Genomic DNA, 24,279 nt, shown 5'->3' with positions numbered 1-24,279 from the left:
CTATCAATAAATGCCCACTGAACAAGTGAGTGTGGGCGTCGTGTCCTATAACCTTTCACTAGGGGCACAGTAAGGGGTGAAAAGGGAGGGGGAAGGTGGAGAAGAAAGCTTTCGGTTTGGGGGTAATGGCAGAGCCAAGGTCTGCTGCTGTGCGTGGGCCTTTTGCAAAGACAAGGTGCAGTTGTGTGTGTGTGTGTGTGTGTGTGTGTATGTGTGTTTATAGGGGTGTCTGTGAAGGGGCATCCTCACCCTATTAGGCTTCAGGGGAACAGTGACAATGGGGAACATTGTGGGACAGACCAATGTCTGGGGATTTGGTGGCACAGAGATGCTGACATTGTCCTAGCACTTTCCTGTGTTCTTAAAAAATGAATAATATTTAATTAAAATAAAGAAATAAAATAGGGCTAATAAATAAAATGAGTAAACTAACTTCAGGAAGTGAGTAAGTATATGAATTAGGCCGCACCCCCCAGGACACTCTCTAGTGTCTTCCTGTACTAACTGCCCCCTCAGTGTCAGGGAAACTCATCTACTTCTCCCACCACAGATCTGTGCCTGTTCTCTAACTTCATCTTTCAGGTATCCTGTAGAGGGCGGTCTTTTGTGTCTGGTTTCCTGTGCTCCATCCACATTTCTAAGATTCCTTGTTTGTATAGTACATTCCCTTTATCTCTCTATCCTCCCCCAGGGAAGTCCTCCTTCAGTGTTGTGCGTTCTGGTCACTAGGGGGCAGCAGAACCTGATGGAACTTGAAAGAGCTAAGGGCCTCAGGGTGACCGTCCCCTCCCAGCTGCCTGTCTGGTGGCCTCCCAGTTAGGTCCTGCTGCTTCCCTCTCTGATTTCTGGGCCCCAGCCTGCTGCTCTCTGTTTAGAGCTCAGATGAGCTTTGGGGTGGACTTGGCTCCTCCAGGGTTTGGTCACAGAACCACATGACCCTGGGCAGGTCCCTTCCTCTTGTTCAGCTTGTCTCTCAGCTTTAAAATGAACAAAGGTTCTTCTCCGAGGATTAGAGTACATTTATTTAGTTATTTAAAATTATTTATTTATTTGACAGATGGCGATCACAAGTAGGCAGAGAAACAGGCAAAGAGAGAGGAAGAAGCAGGCTCCCTGCTGAGCAGAGAGCCTGATGTGGGGCTCCATCCCAGGACCCTGGGATCATGACCTGAGCCGAAGGCAGAGGCTTTAACCCACTGAGCCGCCCAGGCGCCCCTAGAGTACATTTATTGAAATAAAATTCCTCATGTTCAGAATAAAGTGGTCCTTGATAAATGGTGGGCCTGAATATTACATGAGGGTCAGCAGAGAGCAGGGGCCTGACCCAGGGCTTCAGCTTATGTCTTATGGTGACATGTCTTTCTGACATGGAGGAACAGGGTGTCAGGCATCTTGGGGACTGTTAGAATTAGCCTCTCATGGTTGGTCAGGGCTTTCCCTGCCTTTTCTCCCCCAGGCCTCTCTGATTCTTTCAAGGTCAGAGGCCAAAGTGCCAGTTCTCCAGGCCCTTTTCCATAACTTGGCATTCACAACTCCCCCATCCCCCACCGCGCCTGGACTACCTGCTTCAGCCTTCACCTTGGATGGGCCTGACCAACATGGGATTGGAAGAGGGAGTAAATTCTTCCAGGTCACTCCATGGGTACCCATGTGCGCAGTACATGCACTTGCTCTCTGCAAATCATTCACTACATCTCAGGGACTGGGAAACCTGCTTGAGACACTCTGGGCAGGCCTGTGTCTTGTCCCCAGATATATCAGGACTGAATGCAAAGAGAAGCTGTTCCTTCCTTTTCTCCTCTCCCTGCCTCCCTCCCTTCTTCCTTCCTGTTCTTTCCATTCTTTCTTTTTCCCCCTGCTCTTTCCATTCTTATACCATCTTCCTCTCAGCTTCCTTTCCTTTTAATTTCTTATCTACCTTTTGCTAATTGGTGAGTGTAATAAAATTTATTAAAAATTTTTTTTTAAATTTTGTTTTTTTAAAAGATTTTTTTATTCATTTATTTGAGAGAGAGAGTGAGAGTGAGAAGAAGAGAGAGAAGCAGACTCCCCGCTGAGTGGAGAGCCTGATGCAGGACTTGATCCCAAGACCCCAAGATCATGACCTCTGCCTCAAGGCTCAACAGAGCCACCAGGTGCCCAAAATTTATTAAAATTCCTGTAAAATGTTTTTCTCCCTGCTGTCACTCTTTGCTTTCCTAGAGCTCAGAGAATGTGGGTGGGAGTGATGCCTCGTCATATTGCTGGAATCTCAGACTTTGGAAGCAGATTGGCTTGTCCACTCAGAGGGTGCTGGGGCAGGTGCCCCTGGCCAGGTGGGCTTTGCAGCTGACCTCTGGGTGGTCCTGGCCAGGCCCCATTCCTGAGAGTGTGTAAGGTCTTAGGAATTTTCTGAGGCACCTTTGGTTGGATATTTCAGTTATAGGATGACAGTCTCCACTGGGAGGGGCTGTGCTCTCCAGAGGGGCAAATGTGCACGCTCAGAGGATAGTGATCATTCCCACTGAGCCCTTGGCCTGTCCTCAGCTGACTGTCAGGGGAGAGCTCAGCCCATTAGCCAGGGTCGTGCTGGTTAGAGGAGAAAGGCAAAATTTTATTTTATTTTATTTAAGATCAATTTAATTTACTTTAGTGTATTTTAGTTTCAGGGGTAGAATTTAGGGATTCATCAGTTGTTTATAACACCCAGTGCTCATTATATTATATGTCTTACTTAATGCCCATTGCCCAGTTACCCCATTCCCCTCCCACCTCCCCTCCAGCAACCCTCAGTTTGTTTCCTAGAGTTAAGAATCTTTTATGGTTTGTCTCCCTCTCTGATTTCATCTTATTTTATTTTTCCATCTCTTTCCCTATGCTCATCAGTTTTCTTGCTTAAATTCCACATATGAGTGAAATCATATGTAGTTTGTCTTACTCTGACTGACTTACATCACTTAGCATAATGTCTTCTAGTTCCATTCACATCCTTGTAAATGGGAAGATTTCATTCTTTTTGATGGCTGAGAAATAGTCCACTCTCTCTCTATGTACCACATCTACTTTATCCATTCATCTGTTGTCGGCCATCAGGACTCTTTCCTTAGTTTGGCTATTGTGGACATTGCTGCTATAAATATTGGGGGTGCAGGTGCCCCTTTGAATCACTATGTTTGTATTGTTTACATAAATACCTAGTAGTGCAATTCTTGAGTCTTAGGGTAACTCTATTTTTAACTTAGAAGGACAGATTTTCAAGTCCACACAGAAACTATCACCTCATGTGTGTGTACATGTGTGTATGTACCTGTGTTTGTGTGTTTCCTGTTATTTTTCACTTTTTTCCAGATACCAAACAAACAGAAAATACCCCTTAAAACTTTTCTTTGCTGTACAGTTAGACAACAAAAAGAAATTAAAGGCATCCAAATTGGCAAAGAAGAAGTCATACTATCACTCTTCACAGATGATATGATACTATATGTGGAAAACCCAAGAGACTCCACTCTAAATCTGCTAGAACTTGAACAGGAATTCAGTAAAGTGTCAGGATATAAAATCAATGCACAGAAATCAGTTGCATTTCTCTACACCAACAACAAGACAGAAGAAAGAGAAATGAAGGAGTCAATCCCATTTACAGTTGCACCCAAAACCATAAGATACCTAGGAATAAACCTAACCAAAGAGGCCAAGAATCTGTACTCAAAAAACTATAAAGTACTCATGAAAGAAATTGAGGAAGACAGAAAGAAATGGAAAAATGTTCCGTGCTCCTGGATTGGAAGAAAAATATGGTGAAAATGTCTATGCTACCTAAAGCAATCTACACGTTTAATGCAATCTCTATCAAAATACCATCCATTTTTTCAAAGAAATGGAACAAATAATCCTAAAATTTATATGGAAACAGAAATAGCCAGAGGAATAGCCAGAGGAATGTTGAAAAAGAAAGCCAAAGTTGGTGGCATCACCATTCCAGACTTCAAGCTCTATTACAAAGCTGTGATCATCAAGACGGTATGGTACTGGCACAGACACAGACACATAGATCAATGGAACAGAATAGAGAGCCCAGAAACAGACCCTCAACTCTATGGTCAATTAATCTTCGACAAAGCAGAAAAGAATGTCCAATGGAAAAAAGACAGTGTGTTCAACAAATGGTGCTGGGAAAATTGGACAGCCACATGCAGAAAAATGAAACTGGGCCATTTCCTTACACCACACACAAAAATAGAATCCAAATGGATGAAAGACCTCAATGTGAGAAAGGAATCCATCAAAATCCTTGAGGAGAACAAAGGCAACAACCTCTTCGACCTCAGCCTCAGCAACTTCTTCCTAGAAACATCACCAAAGGCAAGGGAAGCAAGGGCAAAAATGAACTATTGCGATTTCATCAAGATCAAAAGCTTTTGTACAGCAAAGGAAACCGTCAAGAAAACCAAAATACAACTGACAGAATGGGAGAAGATATTTGCAAATGACATATCAGATAAAGGGCTGGTATCCAAAATCTATAAAATCTATAAAGAACTTCTCAAACTCAACACCCAAAGAACCAATAATCCAATCAAGAAGTGGGCAGAGGATGTGAACAGACATTTCTGCAAAGAAGACATCCATATGGCCAACAGACATGAAAAAGTGCTCCACACCACTCGGTATCAGGGAAATACAAATAAAAACCACAATGAGATACCACCTCACACCAGTCAGAATGACTAAAATTAACAAGTCAGGAAATGACAGGTGCTGGCAAGACTGCAGAGAAAGGGGAACCCTCCTACACTGTTGGTAAGAATGCAGGCTGGTACAACCACTCTGGAAAACACCATGGAGGTTCTTCAAAAAGTTGAAAATAGAGCTACCCTATGACCCAGCAATCACACTACTGGGTATTTACCCTAAAGATACAAATATAGTTATCCGAAGGGACACATGCACCCAAATGTTTATAGCAGCAGTGTCCACAATAGCCAAACTATGGAAAGAACCTAGATGTCCATCAACAGATGAATGGATAAAGAAGAAGTGATATATATATATATATATATATATATATATATACACACACACACATATATATACATATATACATATGTATATATATGTGTGTGTGTATATATATATAATGGAATACTATGCAACCATCAAAAGAAATGAAATCTTGCCATTTGCAACGATGTGGATTGAACTGGAGGGTATTATGCTGAGTGAAATAAGTCAGAGAAAGACAACTATCATATGATCTTCGTAATATGAGGAAGTGGAGAGGCAACATGCGGGGTTTGGGGAGTAGGGAAGGAAGAAATGAAACAAGATGGGATCCGGAGGGAGACAAACCATAAGAGACTCTTAATCTCACAAAACAAACTGAAGGTTGCTGGGGGGTGGGGGGTAGGGAGAGAGTGGTGGGATTATGGACATTGGAGAGGGTATGTGCTATGCTGAGTGCTGTGAAGTATGTAAACCTGGTGATCCACAGACCTGTACCCCTGGGGCTAATAATACATTATATGTTAATAAAAAATTTAAAAAAAAGATAAAAATTAAAAAAAAAAGCTTTTCTGTGCTGTAGAGGATAACCCAATGGACCTTCATCTTACAATGTCAAAATAAATTAAGATTCATCAGATTGTAGGTATCTAAAAATGGGGTTTAATCCTTTCCACCAAATATCACATTTTAAAATTACAATTCTTGGGTGCCTGGGTGGCTCAGTGGGTTAAGCCGCTGCCTTCGGCTCAGGTCATGATCTCAGGGTCCTGGGATCGAGTCCCACATCGGGTTCTCTGCTCGGCAGGGAGTCTGCTTCCTCCTCTCTCTCTCTCTGCCTGCCTCTCTGCCTACTTGTGATCTCTCTCTGTCAAATAAATAAATAAAATCTTTAAAAAAAAATAAAATTACAATTCTTTTTAAAATTTTATTTATTTATTTATATTTATATGTATTTTAAAAGATTTTATTTATTTATTTGACACACAGAGAGAGAGATCACAAGTAGGCAGAGAGTGGGGGAGTGGGGAAGCAGGCTCCCTGTTGAGCAGAGACCCTGATGTGGGACTTGATCTCAGGAACCTGAGATTATGACCTGAGCTGAAGGGAGAGGCTTAACCCACTGAGCCACCCAGGTGCCCCTATAGTTCTTTTTTTAAAAGATTTATTTATTTATTTGAGAGAGAGAGTGTGCACATGTACACAAGAGTAGGGGAGAGGCAGAAAGAGAGGGAGAGAGAGTCTCAAGCAGACTCCACACTGAACATGGAGAGTCCCAGGACCCCGAGATCATGACCTGAGCCGAAATCAAGAGTAGGACGCTTAAACTGACTGAGTCACCCAGGAGTCCCTAAAATTACAATTCTTTTTACATTAGCCATTGTCTTATGGCTTCAGTATTTATCTGAAACTGTTTCAAAAGCACTTGAAGCAACCAAAGGTAAGAGGTAATACATGGTTGTTAAAGTAGAAAGTATAATATTAACCCGATTAGCATCAGGGTAATTTAAATTTTTTAATTTTTAATTTTTAATTTTACTTGATAGAGATCACAAGTAGGCAGAGAGGCAGGCAGAGAGAGAGAGGAAGGGAAGCAAGCTCCCCACTGAGCAGAGAGCCTGAGGCAGGGCTTGATCCCAGGATCCTGGGACCATGACCTGAGCCAAAGGCAGAGGCTTTAACCCACTGAGCCACCCAGGCACCCCAGCTATACCATAGCAAGAAAAATCATTCATGGACAATTAATAGTATTTATAGATAAACAGCTGGACCATGAACCTGATGAGCTGGGGGAGGCAGCGAAGTTTGCTGTTTAGTGTCCCTCCTGCAGTGTTTCCAGGTGTCCTTCCTCTGTCCTTCAGGAAAATATTCCTTGTGTTTGGTCATTCCTTCCCCTTCCCTCCCAACATGGGATCCTAGGGCTGCATTCAGGGCAAATAACCTTTCTGGCCATATCACACTGGACCATTGCTGAGTCCAAGATCCCCTTTCTGCTCCTCTTTCATGCTGAGTTGTGTGGAGCTGGGGGCTGGGCTGGGCTTGAGGGCTGGGGTGTGTAGAGTTGTGCAGGGCATTGTCCTTGCAGCTCTAGCCCTACCTTCTCTGGGAAGTTCCTGGATGAAAGTTTACTAGATGGCAGGGTTCATGTCTGCCTTCATCTCTGTTCCATGTGTGAGAATGAAGTGTCATAAATACAAATTGTGTAGGCCAGGTTCTGGCACTTAGGTACTCAATAAATTTGATTTTTTCCCCTCTGACTTTTCACAAAATTCCTCTGATATTCTCAGGCCTTGAGGAGTCTCCCTCATGGGCAGGGATTGGTGGTGGCAGTGGGGGGAGGACTTGGAGACTGATATTGGTCCTTTTTCATTCATAATTTTTGAATAAAGATGGATTTCCCCAATATTCCCATGTGTAAGTGGAAATGGACCTTTGGGGATGACTGCAGGGGATGTGTTCAGGTATATCTAGATGTCTGGGGTTTGCCCAGAGTTTTATCTTTTATTTCATTTAAAAAGTTTATTTATTTGGGGCGCCTGGGTGGCTCAGTGGGTTAAAGTTTCTGCCTTTGGCTCAGGTCATGGTCCCAAGATCCTGGGATTGAGCCTCGCATCGGGCTCTCTGCTCAGCAGGGAGCCTGCTTCCCCCTCTCTCTCTGCCTACCTCTCTGCCTACTTGTGAACTCTGTCTGTCAAATAAATAATAAAATTAAATCTTTTTAAAAAAGTTTATTTATTTATTTATTTGGGAGGGGAGCGGGGCAGTCGGGAGTGTGTGGACAGGGAGGGAGAAGGACAAGCAGACTCAGCGCCCAGTGGGGAGTACAACACTGATCTTGTTCCAAGGATCCTGAGATCATGACCTGAGCTGAGTTGGAAGCTTAACAATTGAGCCACCCAGGCGCTGCTGCCCAGAGTTTTTAAGATTTTAGAGCACACATTCGGAAATAAAGCAATCACTCCCATGCATCAGTGGGGCCATCAGTCATTTCTTCATGAAAAAAATTTAGTGGATCACTCAGAAAAATTGAAAGTGAACACAGACTGGGAGAGGTTTTGCTGGGTGTGTGATTGTGATTGGACTCTGAGAGAATGGTTTCCTCACCCATAGAATGAAGACAATAATGACAACAACCTGTCAGAAGTGGGGCTAGGGAGGCTCTAGATCAAACTGGTGTCTTAACACCAGTCACTTAGCACATGAACACTCAAGGACTCGGGGGCTTGAGGGAGCAAACAAGGCGGTTGAGTCTGATGGTTCTATTCCAGTGATGTTTCAGGGATGCATATATGTTTGAGGTAGGAAGAAATAAAGAGCAGAGAAGACGAGTTGTTGTATCTATGCAGGGGCTGATTTGTTCAGACCAGAGTTAAGAGTCTTCCTGTTTCTCAGTGGACTGAAGTGTTTTCCAAATTGGACAGAGAAGCCAACGTGCTGCTGTGGTGACTTCTCTGCACATGAGTTCAGGCAAAGTTTCCCGAGTGTTTGCTGTGCGCTGGACACATGACCAGGGCACACAGTGCCTCCCTTTGTGGATGCCACGGACATTCCACAGAAGATCACATGTCAGGGCTGTGGGGTAGGACAGGGCACCACTAAACCCCAACAAGCACGTGTATGGGGCTCAGATGGGGATGAGCAGGTAGACGAAGGCCCCTCTGAGGGAGGTCACTTTAGGTGAGACTGGAATGGTGACCAGTTTGGGGGATGAGAGAGAACAGGACATCCCGGGGCTTGTGAGAAGGCCTGAGGCTAGGAAAGCTCTGTGAACTGGAGGAGTGCTGCCAGGCCAGGAGGGAGCACTGGGAGCAGTGGAATGAAGTCAGAGAGGAAGCTGGGCCCGGGAGCCACAGACAAGAGGTTTAGCAGGAGGATCCCTGGAAGGGGTGAAGCAGAGCTGATACAAGATGTTTTGAGAGGTTACAACCTTGGATGGAAAATGAACTTGAGAGGGTGGGGCTGGAGGTGGGCGGAGAAGTCCATGGGGAAGCAGGGACACCGTGTCCGGGTGAGGGGGGAAGTGAGATGGGTGTGGAGCTAGAAGGTAGCCATGGATATGGATTAGAGAAAAGTCTTGAACTTTCTGGTGCACTGACAGCAGAAAGTGGAAGTGTGTGGGAAAGTGAAGTGTGTGGTGGAATGACCCTCCAGTTTCTGGCAGACATAACTGGGTGACCCCAGGTGTCCTTCACTGAGATGGGGAACTGCAGGAAGGGAGGGGCTGGAAAGGAAGCCCTAGTGCTCCACAGTGTTCCTTCAGAGACCACGGAATCTGCCTTTCCTGCTGCACACTGTGGCCTGGCGGGGAGGGGCTGAATGATGTACACAGTGGGGCACCTGGGTGGCCCAGTGGGTTAAAGCCTCTGCCTTCTGCTCAGGTCATGATCCCAGAGTCCTGGGATCGAATCCCAATCGGGATCTCTGCTCAGCAGGGAGCCTGCTCCCCCCGCCCCCGCCCCCGCCCCTCTGCCTGCCTCTCTGCCTACTTGTGATCTCTGTCTGTCAAATAAATAAATAAAACCTTAAAAAAAAAAAAGTGGTGTACTCAGCCTTGTGTGATAGTACAGTATTAAGAAGCCACAGGGTGCTGTCCAATCAGCTGGGGCAGGGCCAGGGTCCTATAGCTGGTCCTGGAAGATTCTGTGATGCTCAGGTTTAACCCCTCTGTTGCTACGCTGTGGGGAGCACCTGGATTACCTCCTGGTGATAAAAAGCAAAGCAGCTACACTGGGGGCTTTTCAAAGGCTCCCGCCACATAGCATTCACCAGCTGACAGGATTTACCAATGAACAGAATAGTTTTGGTAGTGAACAGAAAGTACAAGTAGCCCCAAGCATAGGGCTTTCTTAATCTTGGCTGTGCCACACACACTCCTTACTTCTGGTATAGAAGCTAGCCAACATGGAGAGTGGCAGTTGTTCAACAAAGGATTACGGAGTCTCCGTCTCTGTGTCCCCCTGCAGAGTGGGTCCGTGTATCTGTACCTGCCCTGTTTCTGTGGCTCTGATCATACTGTTTCCTTCCTGGTAACTAGGGTGCACCGTCCAGAGGGCAGGGCAGAGTCTGCTAGGGTTGCATTTTGTAAGCTTTCACTTTCAAATGGTGGAAGGAGTCAGCGCAGGATTCTTCTATCTGGGAGTGCTGAGTGCCCCAGGTCCCTGTTTCAGCTGAGACCTCTGCAACCTGTGCCAGGCTGTGCTTCTCCACTCTCCTGGAACCAGCTGCCTCTCAGACAAGAGGAGCCTGTGGCACCTGGAGCAGGAGCAGGCTTTGGGGCTTGAGCAGTGAACTGCATGTGCAATCTCTGAGAGCAGATTTGGGGCTGGCTGAGGTCTCACAGTACTGAGTTAGAGACGCTCCAGAAGCCCCAGGTTTTCAAGCAGGTGAGTGGGTTCTGAAGATACTTGCTGGACAAGAAGAGGTAAGTGGGGAGCAGATGCTTGGGAAGAGGTAGACAAGATCATGGTGGGGCTGGGGAGCTGGAGTGAATAATAATGAGGCTCTGAGATGACCCAGGACAACTACAGTGGGGACTCCACTTTACTCATTTACTTAATGACATTTCTGTAGCATTCCTAGGAACAGGCACTGTTCTAATGTGCACTGACTCTCCATACATAAATTCATAGGATACTTCTTATACCGTGGGATGAGATCTTATTACTCTCTCCACATTGCAGATAGGACTTGGGGCAGAGCAGGTCAAGAAACTTGCCTCAGGTGATTCCCACAGCAGGTGGCTGAGTGTGGAGGAGACCTTAGCAGTCAGCCCCAGAATCTGTCCTTCCCAGGACCACTGGCTGCCCCCATCCCCCCTCAAAGTCAGTGGTTTGAGCCCTTCTTTCTGACCAGGTCTCATTTTATCCTGTGCTTCCCACTGCTCTGCTGGGATCCTTTATCCTGAGTCAGAAACTCCTCAAAGATAGAAAAGATGAGGATTAACCATTCATGGGGAATTGTCTGGCTTCAGCTATGAGCAAGTCCACGTCCTTGGTCCTGAGCAGAAAAGGGCTGCAGGAGACAAGAGCTGAAATCAGGGTGAACTCACCTATCAAGGACCCAGAACAACGTGCCTGTGGTGGGAGCCACAGTGTCCTTGAGGAGGACGCAGTCTTCTCATGCTTCTCAGTCATTCTCTGGTCATAATAAGGGGGCAGCAGAAGAACAGCACACAGGAGCTGGTGTGTCCTTCATGGGGAGGGCCCTGAGTCTACGCCTTTTGTTCCCAGACATCTGTGGTGTCCTGTGACTCATGCAGATGTGGAGGAGGCCTCTGTGCTGAGGTGGGAAGGGTCTGGTCCTGTGGGCAGAGCAGGTTGGGAAGTTTCCAAAGGGTTAGGAGGGCTTTTTTGGCATCCGGTTTGTGGGGTCCCCACCCATCAGCATACTGAGCAGTAGAAAAGGCTGTGCTCCTGCTGGGGACTGTCGCCAGCCCTGAGCCACGCTGTCTGCTCTGAGGCCCAGAACTGTGGGCTGGCCTTGCTTCTTCTCTGGATGTGTCACCTGCCTCCTGCCCTGTGTCTCCCCAGCTCTGAGGAAATGGAGGATTGCTGCAGGGACTCCTTGCTTGCCCATCTCCCCTCCCTGCTTCTCCTCTTGCAGCTGCCTGCTGGGGGCTCTGCAGGTGAGTGTGTCCCTTCCCCCTCCCTGTGTCTCCCTGGGGTGGGTGAGAGCCCCCAGAGCTCTGCTGCTGTCTCCATCAGGACAGATGGCTATTGGTGGAGTCCCTGGCTCTACCCAGATTCTGGAGATCCCCCAATTGCTATTTGAAATTAAACACATAAGAAGAATCCCAGAACTGCAAAATAAGGGCATGGGAGCATGACAGTTCTCTAATGAGTTTAAGTCTCTAAAGTAAAAAATGTGAATTGCACTATGAAAAGTGTGAAAATAATTGTCTTTATTTTTTCTTTCCTGGATTTACTGGTACTTCTATTTCACAAATATTTATAAGGCACTGAGTACATGTTAGGTGCTACTCTGTGTACAAAGCAGACAGTCTCTTTCTTTACAGAGCTTACATTCTGGCAGGGACAGTGAGTACCTGTCCTGTACCAGAACCGCGTACAGTCTATGTCTGTTAGAGGAGTGGAGAGCATGGGACAAGGACGTAGAGCAGGAGGGCCAGTCAGGGCTGCAGGATGGCAAGTGGGCAGCAGCAGTGCTCATAAGGTGGTCACTGTATGTAGTGAGATGGGAACAAATACATGGAAGAGGTGGGAAGAGCCTGTCTGGATCCCATGGGAAGAGGTTCTCCACAGTGAGGAGCAGCCAGACAAAGCTGGCAGAGTGCCTCGGTGTTCAAGGAGCAGAGGAGGCGAGTGTTGGCCGGAGCAGGGTGAATGAGGGGGAGAGAAGCAGGAGTTGGGATCAGAGAGCAGGGAGGGTCTTCCTTAATGGGCTCAGGATCACTTGGGCAACTGCAGAATCATTGAAGGGCTTTGGTAGAGGAGGGACTGGTTTGGTTCCAGGTTTAAAGGTTCACAGACATTGACTGGAGGGAGGATGTCACAGGGAAACTAGTAATTGTCATCCCCAGGTGAGACAGATGGTGACTCAGCCAAATTTGAGTAGCACAAGGACTGAGAAGTCAGTGTTTGGTTGTCAGGTGTTTGTCCTGCAGAAGTATCCTGGTGTGACATATCTACCAGGTCTTAGAAGACCAAGGCCTGCGAGGGGCTGGGGGCAGTGGGATGAACCCTCTTTGGTAACAGGTAGTAATTTGGGTCCTGTGAGCAGTAGAGTGAAGGCAGGTTTTTGTCTATTTATTTATTTATTTGACAGACAGAGACCACAAGTAGGCAGAGAGGCAGGCAGAGAGAGAGGAGGAAGCAGGCTCCCCGCCGAGCAGAGAGCCCGACTCGGGGCTCGATCCCAAGATTCCAGGACCACGACCCAAGCCGAAGGCAGAGGCTCCAACCCACTGAGCCACCCAGGTGCCCCTGAAGGCAGGTTTTAATGGAAGTAGCTGTGAGGTCTAGTTTCTAGCACACATATAATTCAGTAGAAGACAAAGACGTGGGCAAAAACAATAACTTTAGGAGCAGGTGTAGGAAAGTTTCAGGTGTGCTGCAATGAGGAGGATGTTACCACTAGGCCACAGTAGTGCTCTTTGGTGAGTTTTCAGTCCTGTCCTAAGAGGAGGCATGTTAGAGCTGTGGTTCTCAGAGTGTGGTCCCTGGAACATCAGTATCAGCTTCTCACCACCTCCTCAGAAATGCACGTTTTTGGACTCACTCCAGATCTACTGAACCAGGAGGTCTGCGGGTAAAGCCCAGCAGTCTGTGTTCCACAGGCCTTCCTGGTGATTGTGATGCCTGTGGAAGGTTGGACCTACTAAGTTAGAGAGTCCTTCCTGGAAGGACCTGGAGTCAGGAGCACAGGCTTCTGAGGAGACTCTTTGACACCATTTCTGTGATTTCAAAAATTGTTGTAAGATAAAGTTGTCCCATTAGGAGTTGTCACAGTTTAGTCCTCAGTCAGGGCCTCCCTCCTGCCAATGTGTTTCTCTTCCCTGTCCTGCATCTCTCCAGCTTTCTCACTCCTATGTCCGTGTCCACAGAGGAGTTTATGGTGATTGGCCCCTCCAAACCCATTGTGGCAGTGCTGGGTGCGGACGTCACACTGCCATGTCTTGTGTCCCCGGCCATGGATGTGGGAATATGGAGCTGCGGTGGGTTCCGCTCCAAGTTCTCAGAAGCAGTGTTCATCTATCAAAAACCAGCGGGAGCAGAGAGAAGAGCAGTTGGCTCAGTACAGAGGGCGAACCTCACTGGTGAAGGGATTTCCTCTTCCAGGGGGAGGCTGCAGTGCGCATCCACAACGTCCAGGCTTTTGACAATGGGCTGTATACCTGCTTCTTCCGAATGGGAATCTTCCATGAAGAGGCCAGTGTGGAACTCAAGGTGGCAGGTGGGTTGATGATCGATATTTAGAGACCTGCAGTATTGGCGTTCAGAGCCACCTCAGGGTCCAAGTTAATAGCCCTCAATTTATACAAGAGGGAAAGTGGTCTTTCACTCTTCATTTATTCAGTTTAAATATATAGAACTTCTGGTACGTGATAGCTATTGTTGTCTGCACCTGGATATCTCAGTGTAACAAATAAAGGTCCCTGCCCTGTAGAGTTTATATTATACAGACAATAAATAGCCAAATAGGTTATAGACAACATTAGAAGGTAATGAGTAGAGACTTAGCCAAATTAATATTGTAGGGATGAGATTTCCAAGCAGAAGAACATTCACACGAGACACCTGAGGGAGGAGTGTGGCTGGTGAGTCTGGGCAGAGAGCGAGGCCACATGATTGGTGTGGAGGTGAATGGGAGGGTGGTGAGAGGTGACTCTCCGGAATATAGAGGTATTCCTGGTCCAGGTGCCCAGAGATGGGATTTATCAGGAGAAGCCCATGAGTAACACACACTTGAGCAGATATTTGAGTGAAGCAGACAGTGTTCTGAAATGGCCTTTGGTTGATGGATCTGTGTGGCGCATACACAGCATGGTGATTGTGGGTCTGAGCAGTCAACTGAATTGTCCCGGGCCTGGACTGTGTACTCCCTGATGGATGCTGATGGTGGGATGAGGAGGAATTGGATAGGAGTTTTGTTTTTGGGGTAGTGGGAGTGGTAATACCAGATCATCAAAGGCTTTGTGTGCTCTTATGCCATTTAGATTCAGGGCTGAGGGAGTTTTCAACAGAGCAGTGGAGCGAGGTGTGTGAGGGCAGGTTTGCTTTGGCAGCTGTAATGGAAGGTGTATGGAAGGTGAGCAAGGCTGGAGGCCTGGATGTAGTTATGGGGTAGAGAGGCCTCCTGCATTCATGTAGGGGCAGTGTGGTGGGAAGGGACCACTCCAGCACTGGAGAGTTTTGGAAAGTAGACCCAGCTGAGTGAGGAGATTTGGGGACAAGGAGGGTTTAGAGGTGTGGAGAGAAGGGACTTCAGGTACTCACAGATTTTTTTAAAATTGGTTTTTTAGTGGTAGAAATATTGATTTTATGTGTAAGCTGCAGATTGCTGCCATAATGCTGTGTAACACAGACATAGAAATCTCAGTGGTCTATAACACCAAACGTATTTAATCTGGCATTCAGGGAGTTCTGCTCATCTGGGCTGTGTTTGGCTAATCTTATTAGGTCTTACTCATAAACCTTCAGTCACGTAGGGAAATATAGTTAAAAACATAATCTTCCAACTCAGAATCTTGTCTCTAAGATAGTAGGAAGAAAGGTCCTTTTATTATTAAAATAGCATTAAGTACAATGTGCTGTGCATCACAGAGATTCTATCCAGAAATGCAAAGACAGAAGAAATCTCATCTTTTCCATATGCAGACAGAACTCATTCCATACACGTTCTCAGGATCAACAGTTATGAGCTCTCAAGTAGGTAGACTTGCCAGCACTGTTTGTCCTAGATGGGCACCTAATTTTTTCTTGGAAATTGGGTGATCACGTAAGTTAGCTAATTGGCTTTATTCCAAGGAAAACTAAATTCTCCTACCTTAAAAAAAAAAAATTCCAGTGTAGTTAACATAGAGTGTTATACTCATTTCAGGTGTTCAATATAGTGATTCAACATTTTTACATATACTCAGTGGAATTTTCAACAGAAACTCTGGGGCCAGAATGGAGTGGTATGATATATTCAGTGTGCTAAAAGGAAAAAAAAAAATCTGCAGCCAAGAATCCAGCAAGGGGATCATTCAGAATAGAAGTAGAGATGAAGAGTTTTACAGACAAATAAAAGTTAAAGTAGTGTTTTTTTTTTTTTTTAACCAATTCTCCCATCATGATGACAGGCGGTGATGTTACATGTGGATCGTGGTGTACACTGAGGTTAGGTTCCTACCCTGGCAGAGAAGGGGGAGAGAGGGCTGCTGTCTTCCTTGGTGTGAGCAGTTCAAAGCGAGGGCTCCCAGGTCCTTGAGAAACACATTCTTGGATCACAGAGCTGGCAAAAGGCCCAATTATTATTATTTTTAAAGTACTTATATACATTTCAAAGAGGAGAGAAATCACCCAGAACCACAAGTTTCCTCAAGTAAATGCTATAAGAAAAGGCTGGGAGGGGGCTCTCTTTCCCTATTTTCAACAGGGACAATACGCCTCTTATTTTAATATATTTTGTCCTGACAGTGGACCTTGGCTGGGTTTGCTCAGCTGGTGTTGTCCAGGTGGCTATTGATTGATCTAGGACAGCTTCAGCTGGAAAGGCTGTGCTAGCCTGAAGATGTCTGTCCTGTGGCAGAGGACAAGGCAATGGCGGAAGCAGTTTCCAATCTCTGCTAGAGTCACATTCCCTGAGCTTTCAGGGACTGAGTCAAGTCACAGGATGGAGCCCAGAAGCAGAGTGTGAAGGCCACAAGAGGTGGCAGAGGGCTGGCTGGATGTAAAGAAGGCTGAAAGATTGGGGGTATTTTCATCATTATCCTATCAAAGTTGGGGCCAAACATGAATTAGCTCAGGATTTGAGTCTGAAGCATCTGTGAGGAATCCTGGCACAGCTAAACCAGAGATGTAGATATTAGGGAGTGAGATGAGGAGGTATGTAGTTGGTGGAAGTGATGACCAAGTGGCAGTGGGGTTGCCTGCAGATGCCCTGGAGAGTGTGTGAGTTGAGAAGAGCAGAGAAGGAATGATCCTGGAACCAAATTTCTCCTTCTATCCCTCTGGGTGATGGAATTCCCACCCTCATGGTTGGGGAGAAGAGCCTGCTCTCTGTGCCTGCCACAGGTCCCCATGTTCCTTCCTTCTGTTCTCCATGGCAGGACCCCTTACATTAATCCTTGTAGGGACCACTCCCCCAAGGAGCCCCCAAAACTCAGTGCTGTGGATGGTATTGTGTACAGGAAGGTTCTGCTGGAATCCCTGAGCTCTGGGTGGCCTCCTTGTGCTCTCCAGCTTCTCTCTTTAGGTGTGGGCTCTGCCCCTCAAGTGCACATCACAGGGCCAGAGGAGGACGGGGTCCGAGTTGTGTGCATGGCCTCGGGGTGGTTCCCAAAGCCCCAAGTGCAGTGGAGAGCTCTCAGTGGAGAGAAGTTCCTGATGTTCTCTGAGACCCAAGCCCAAGACGGTGAAGGGCTGTTCACCATAGAGACCACTCTTGTGGTGAGGGACAGCTCTTCAGGGAATGTGACCTGCTCAGTCCTCAACCCCATCCTGGGCCAGGAGAAGGCAATGGCCATTTTCATCCCAGGTCAGTATTACTTCCCACTCCTACAAGGGTGGGATGGTCTGATTGGGGGTCCCTGTGTGTGCTGGGCTGGGCTGTCAGAGCAGTGCCCTGATGGGGTGTCTGGCGGGGCACAGAACCTTTCTTCCCTCAGAGTTCTCCCTGGAAGCCAGTTTTCATGGTGATCCTGACTGTTCTGATGCTCCCAATCCTTGGGGCTGCATTTTACATCATGAGAGAACATACTGCAAAGCTCCAGGAGACACAGGAATGGAAGAAATTGCACAGAGACAAGGAGGAGATCCAGCAGATAAAGGAGGAGGCACTGAAGGCCAGAGGTAAGGCAGGACAGGGCCAAGGCAGACAAGTGTGGAAGCTGGTGCAGAGGAGAAGCAGACAGTAGGCCCTTGGCCAGGAGCAGGGTGTTGAGGAGGACCAGAGAGGACAGGTGGGGCTGTGGAGGCTCGAGGGGTCTGGAGTTAGATATTCAAGGAGACATATATATGCTCTTGCGGGTTTTCCAGGTGCAGTCTTTGATGCTCTTAGTGATGGGAGTTTATGTGTATTTTTCACTTTTTTTCAGATGAACTCCAAGCAGATCTTGGTATGTTGTGTCCTTTTCCCAGAAGTTTCTGTGTCACATTTGTAGGAGACATTCTGGTTCTTAGCTCACTTGTTTCCTATGTTGCCTTTCAGATTGGAGGAAATCTGTTTACCTGGTTGGTGAGTGACTGTCCGGATGTCCTTGGGTCTCTTGCCCCCTAAGCCATAGCTTTCCCTCTCCGTTTCATGCAGAGACATGTGGACCCATCCCTGGTGCAGAGGTGGAAACTGGTGGGAGGCAGAATTTGCTCCATGGGCTTTCCCCAACTGGGCTATTGGTTTGCACATGATGCTTTGAAACCTGAAATGATGGTGGTCACTGGAGTCCGTGGTGCATCTTGGGTTGATCTACCCGCCTCCTTTGTAGGATTTTAGTCTTCAATGCAACTGGTTCTCAGTCAACTTGAATACTCTGGAACATTTTAGAGAAACTATATAAATAAATGGGGTCATTAAATTTAGGGGTGTGATCCCTACACATAACACCATCGTGGGAGAGTCTTTTCTTTCCTGTTCCTGGAGGTACTGATCACAAAGTGTTGGGTAGAGGACTGGGCAGAGCTTGGGTGGGAATGTCGTGGGATAAGCTGTCAGTGATCCAGTGATATGTTTTCAGAGAACGTTGGCCACTTTTATGCTAGAGCTCACCTAACATCCTGGTCCTTAATTAATCTCCTCTTTTGTGTTATTTCCCATCTCTCTCTTTCCTGGAAATCATTGGATGTAATAATGATTTCTTACACTCATGTAATAATGTATACATTACTCCCTAAAACATTTTCATACATTGCATAATTTTTGAACTTTAAAGCAATTGAAAGCAGATGGAATAAAAATTTTGCATTTTTTAATGTGAAAATTTCTTTATTTTGGGATGCGATTGATATTGGAATTCATTTTAGAAAAATTCTGTGGATGAAATTTGTTAGTATTAGGCATTTTCTTTTGGTAATCAAGAATGGTTGGACACAGTGTATTTTTCTTTGAAGGAGTACTATTTTCTATTGAAAATTTATTTGAAATGCACATTTTGACTTATTGTTGAATCCCCCTGCACCCCTTAAAAAAAAGAAGAAACAAATTTAGATGTTGACTGTATTTATGCTGAGTATCTCCCACACTGCTACCAACTTTTTAAACATGAAATTTCTTTAGAGATTAAAATTCTTCTCCACTGGCCCCAGGAGGCCTACCTGACTCTTATGGGTTTAGTGTTTCTGCAGAAGCTGTGTCTCTTCTATTCAGAAAACTAAATGCATATAGATAACTGGCCTTGCAATGCTTTTGTGCATAAAATTGAATGAATAACTTGAGTTTTTTCACCTTAGAGATTTTTTAAAAAAGATTTAATTTATTTATTTGACAGACAGAGATCACAAGTAGGCAGAGAGGCAGGCAGAGAGAGAGGAAGGGAAGCAGGTTCCACGCCAAGCAGAGAGCCTGACTTGGGGTTCGATCCCAGGATTCTGGGATCATGACCTGAGCTGAAGACAGGGGCTTTAACCCACTGAGCCACCCAGGCACCCCTACCTTAGAGATTCTTAATGTTATAATCAGTCGTTCAATTCTGTGTTATTTTCATTGTCTCTTTGGACTCTGCTAAATTTAACTGTTTATTTTTAAAATTTTGTCTCTTCTGGTTAGAATTGTTTTTCTTGGTTGACTCTTGAGTCCACTTGTCTGTAGGAGAATAGAAGTTGAATAGTTAAAAGTGCTTTTGATTTTTAATTTAATTGTCATTTTGATGGTTTTAGTATTCAACCACATGTATCTTTTTTTTAAATTTCTTTTCAGTGTTCCAGAATTCATTGTTTATACAGTAAACCCAGTGTTCCATGTATTATGTGCCCTCCATAATACCCACCACCAAGCTCACCCAACCTCCAACCCTCTCCCCTCCAAAACCCTTCGTTTGTTTCTCAGAGTTTTTATTTTAATGTTGTGGTTTTTAAGACTCAGGACACTAACTTGGCAAAGGTCACACAGAAGCAATTGGCAGGCATGGAACTCAGCCTGCAATGCCGGCTCTCTGACCTGTGGTCTAGGGAATTTCCCAGAACATCCTATTGTCTGCCCATGTCAGGAGGGTATCTTCTCTCTAGCCTCTCTCCTTACTCTGTTATAGTGTCACCTGTAGCACAGAGAGGAGGCAAGTGCCAGTAGATCATTACTATGCAGACTTGTTCTGGCTTAGGTCTCACCACGGTGTCTTCCCTTTCAGCCTTGAAGAAGGCTAAACTGTATGCAGGTAAGTGACTCAGTTTCCCATGGCTTTACCTTCCCAGCCTCCACTGTGCCACCTTCTCTGTCATTGGACCTCACAACAGGATGGGGTTGGTGTCCCTGATCTCCTTGTTATGTGTGTTGTGTCCTTCTGAAGACTGCAGGGACTGTCCTTGGGAACACAGATCTGCCTCTATTCTGACCCATCCTCTACTGTAGGTTGCTGTTAGAATTAGCAACACCCTCTGAACGTACCTTGTTCACTAATAGTTTTGTTGGTACAGTGACAACAGAGTGGTCATTTGTAAGGACAGTTGGACCATGGCATTGACGGTGTACTTCAGAATTTGCTGTCTCTGGAAGATTTCAGAAATCAAGCTTACCTGCTTAGGACTCAAGTCTTCCTTAAGGGATCCTTGTTTCTGAATCCATTTTGTCCTGAAATTCCTACCTCTTTTTGGATCTTGCTTTGGTTTTCCTGTTTTTTTTTTTTTTCCCCTGTTTCTCTGGAGTGATGGTCTTCATTTTGCTTCTGCATGCTCTGACTCCTTGTCCAAGCCAGGTATCTTCCTCTAAACCTCCATGATTGTTTTGGAAGTAGTTTTCTTTAGGTCAGCTGTTCTGATTCTCAGATCCAGAGCCTCCAGGATGTGTAGGGAGTTCTGGTAATGGGTTTGTGAGATTCTGACCATTATATACAAAATCTTATGTACGTGTTTGTATTATAGCATTAAGAAATTGATTTTTTTTTTAAGAAATTGATTTTTTAAAGGACAGTAACTTATAATTGTTCACAACAATTATCACTCCTTTTAGGAGAATTCTGGATTTACCTGATGGGCTCAGTACTTGTTAGATTTATTAGGGGCAATGTGTGAGGATTTCAATAGGAGAAGCTCAGAGGAGTGAAAATTGTTTACCAGAGAAAATTTGGGAGTAAATCAGGGAAAAAAAGCTGACTGGAGAAGAGAGAAGAACATAAGGAAAGTAGAGAGCCTGTGATTCCTCTCAAAGACACTTTGGGTGACTGAGAGTAGAAGAGACAGTTTGGGTGGCTTTGGGTAGGAGAGAGACCACAAATGAAAGCCATGGTGGTTAGAGTTGGAAGTACACAGAGGACATGCAAGTTATTGGGTGCACAAAAAGTAATAAACTCCTTGATACATGTTTGAGAGATATCTTAAAAGACTTATATTTATTTTAATGTGTTTTGAATTAATTCTCTAACTGGGTTTGCTTCACATAATGAGACCATCTCACTCTTCCAAAGTTGTCGGGGGAGGAGTGTGATCCTAGGGTTGCAGAATATGGGTCCCATGTTGTCGGCAAATATTAGAGAAAGTGTCCTGTTCTTATTTTATAATTGTTCTAATTTTGTTCTGGAGTCTCTGTCCTGTCGGAGGTAACAGCTTTACCGTGAGGACTTTTCAGGGTCTAATGACAGATACACATTTGCTGTGATCAGTTGACTTTTCTTCTTCCCAAAAGGGAGTATGAAGTTTGGAGAGTTTATGCTTTGTGTTACTGAGGGATGGGGTCCCTCTATTTTTCTCTTGTTCATTTCAGGACCTCACTTTATAGAGGGTAGCTTGATGTGGTCCTTAGGATAATTGGGTTTGAGGTTCCATCTAGGGTTTTGGAGAAACTGTTATTCCACCCCTGCTGCATTTGTATCTTCAGTTCCTTAATCTTACTCACATCTGTAAAGTCCTCTCTGCCAAAACTTATTCACAGTTTCTGGGGATAGGACACAGCCATACTTGGGGGCTGATCATGTGTGGTGTCTCCTGCTGCTTTTGATCTCTCTAGGTGATTATAGGGAGAAGCAGGGGTTTTTTCCTTGCAATGCTCCATGATATAGGGAAGAAAATTCATTACTTTCTTTCACTAGATGAATGTCTTTCTTGCTTTGAACTTCTCTCTCTCCTTCCTTGAATCTTCTCCATTACCTCTTGATAGGGAAGATTTCTCTGGTGCCATATCCTGAGTTCTCCTCACCCATGGCTGAGAGTCATTCTCCAAGTGCAGATCCACCAAGTTCTATTGCCTCTACCATGGCTTTGAGTCAACCTGCAAGTTCAGTTCAGCCAGTTCTTTATAAGTAAATGGAGGCCTCATAAATTTTGATCTCTTCGGTTCTTTCTCAAGAAAACTTAGCTTTCAGGATTGGATATGTGGCTAGAAATTGAGAAAGCCTATTTTGATAATGAAATCTGTGCAAAAAGCCTTCTTTTTAGGTCAGTATCCAGCCCCTCAGTGGTGTTAAGCTTTATGGTTTGGGTTTCATGGGAACATTGTAACATGACAGCTGTGGGTGTATGATAGAGAGAGTGTGCATGTGTGTGTGTGTGTGTGTGTGTATGTGGTGTGTGTGTGAAAAAGAGAGAGAGAGAGAGATAGAGAGAGAGAATTAATGTGTGTGAAAAATAAATTTATCAGGTGAAAGCTTCCAAAACATTTTCCCCTATAAGTCTTGGTTCAGTGTATTTCAGAGATAGGTACTAACACTGGTTTGTACAGTCTCCTCAAGTATCTGATTTGTTTTTCACATTTGTGCAATGTGGTTTTCTTGTAGATTGGCGGAAGGAGAAGTTTCAGGCCTGTGAGTTACTTCAGTTGTTTGGTTGCTCCTACTGCTATCCCATGGCTGCTGACAACTCCTTCCGCTTGCTGTGGTGATACAGATGCTGGCATCATCAATGGTGGTGGGGTGGGATGGGGTGGTGAAGGTCATGAAGCTGGGAATACTGGGTGTGACTGATACTGGATATAAATGGGTATTCTTTAGTGTTGGAGTCCAGTCTGGCCCTCAAGGGCCCTGTGACATGTCTAACCCCCAGATCAGTCTTATGCTTACTTCTTCTGGTTGGAAGGCTGTGTGCTTGAGCCAGAAGGCTCTCATCTCAGGAGCTTTGGTCCTCCCTGAATGCAGCTAGGTGTCTGGGGGTGGGGTGGTGGTTGTGTGCCTTGTTATGTGGTAAGGCAAGTCCTTGAATGATTGGTAACTGTCTCTGCAGTGTCTGTCAGTCTGGATCCAGAGTCTGCCCATTCCAGCCTTGATGTCTCTGATGACAAGACTACTGTGACCTTGAAGGACTCAACCAAATACACAGAATTTGGGTTCTATAGCATCTTGGGTCATGAAGGCATCACATCAGGGTGCTGTTACTGGGAGGTGGAGATCAGGAATGCAGATAGAAGTCAGTGGGCCCTGGGGGTCTGTAGGAGAGATGTGGAGAGGAAAGGCTGGTACCAGGAATGCCCAAGAAAGGGGTTCTGGGTTGTGGGGATGTATGGATATACATTCTCTTCCCTCCCTGATAATTCAGAACTCCTTGTGCCAATTCCCCAGAGGGTAGGGGTTTTCCTGGACCTGAAGGAAGGGGATGTCTCATTCTACAACATGACTGATGGTTCCCACCTTTTCTCCTTCCCTCTTGCTTCCTCCTCTGGGACTCTGTTTCCATACTTCAGGTTGAGGTCAGGAGATGTGTCCCTGACCATCTGCTCTGGGGTGGGTGGGCCTGTGCAGACCTCTGTACCTGTTAACAACCCTCCTTGTTCTTCAGAGGATCCTGCGAGCCTCTCAAGACAGGGGTTCAGTTCAGGCTGTGGTGTTGATGGTGATCTCCCAGAGGCTGAATCTCCATTACTCCCCTGTGGTCCTGAAGCTATGTCCCCATAATGCTTCAACCCTGTCCCAGATTCCTCATTGTGGCTCCTCCTGGAGCTGCGCATTCCCAGGGGTAATAGCCTTTGAAGTTAGTCCTGAATGACCGGGTGGCTTGCCCTTCTTTTCTGGATATAGACTGCTGGGGTGAGTTTATGAGAATAGTTGGTTCATGTCTTATGCTCAGGTATTGGAAGATAAATATTGACTTTTTCAGCTGTAATGGGGTTGGCTGAATTTTGCTATTGGAAGTCATGTTTCTTTTGATCATGAACATTATTTCATGGAGTCTTTGTATTGTTTTGATATGAAATAAGATGTCTGAATTATTCTGAAAAATTAAATGGTGTTTATTTTATATGGTTTGAGTTGTGCAGATGAACCCAGAGGCTACATTGGGTTACCAGCTCTATTTTAGGAAATGCACACTCTGACTAAAAAACATTGTCCATCTGAACATTTCTGAAGAAATGTATGGCTAATGGACTTGAAGAAGATTGGAGTGTAATATTCTATTGTATGTGCTTCCTATTCTGGAATACTTATCTTAATGAACCTTAGTAAATATCTGTTATTTTTTAAACACTGGTGCTGCATTAATTCAGGGAATGGGAAATGAGAGTTTG

The 24,279-nt window shown here is 45.5% G+C and overlaps 1 protein-coding gene and 1 long non-coding RNA gene across 2 annotated transcripts; one reads left to right on the top strand and one right to left on the bottom strand.

Moving 5' to 3' along the window:
- Positions 1 to 11,622: 11,622 nt before the first annotated feature.
- Positions 11,623 to 23,754, top strand: LOC116588966 (butyrophilin-like protein 1). The gene is given in 11 exon segments (XM_032340747.1): positions 11,623 to 12,298; positions 13,544 to 13,698; positions 13,700 to 13,762; positions 13,764 to 13,893; positions 16,900 to 17,181; positions 17,295 to 17,495; positions 17,741 to 17,761; positions 17,854 to 17,880; positions 19,982 to 20,008; positions 22,559 to 22,585; positions 23,001 to 23,754. Coding segments are annotated over 11 exon segments (1,845 nt in total). The 5' UTR covers positions 11,623 to 12,054; the 3' UTR covers positions 23,669 to 23,754.
- On the bottom strand, positions 15,744 to 19,537 carry LOC116588976. Its single transcript, XR_004285136.1, has 2 exons — positions 19,291 to 19,537; positions 15,744 to 18,172 (listed from the first exon to the last, which is right to left on the bottom strand). It is a non-coding gene; the product is annotated as an uncharacterized LOC116588976 (long non-coding RNA).
- Positions 23,755 to 24,279: the final 525 nt, after the last annotated feature.

Source organism: Mustela erminea, chromosome 4, assembly GCF_009829155.1.
Source record: "Mustela erminea isolate mMusErm1 chromosome 4, mMusErm1.Pri, whole genome shotgun sequence".
NCBI lineage: Eukaryota > Metazoa > Chordata > Mammalia > Carnivora > Mustelidae > Mustela > Mustela erminea.
The sequence above is the reverse complement of the archived record's forward strand: the minus strand, read 5'-3'. Positions and strand labels throughout refer to the sequence as shown.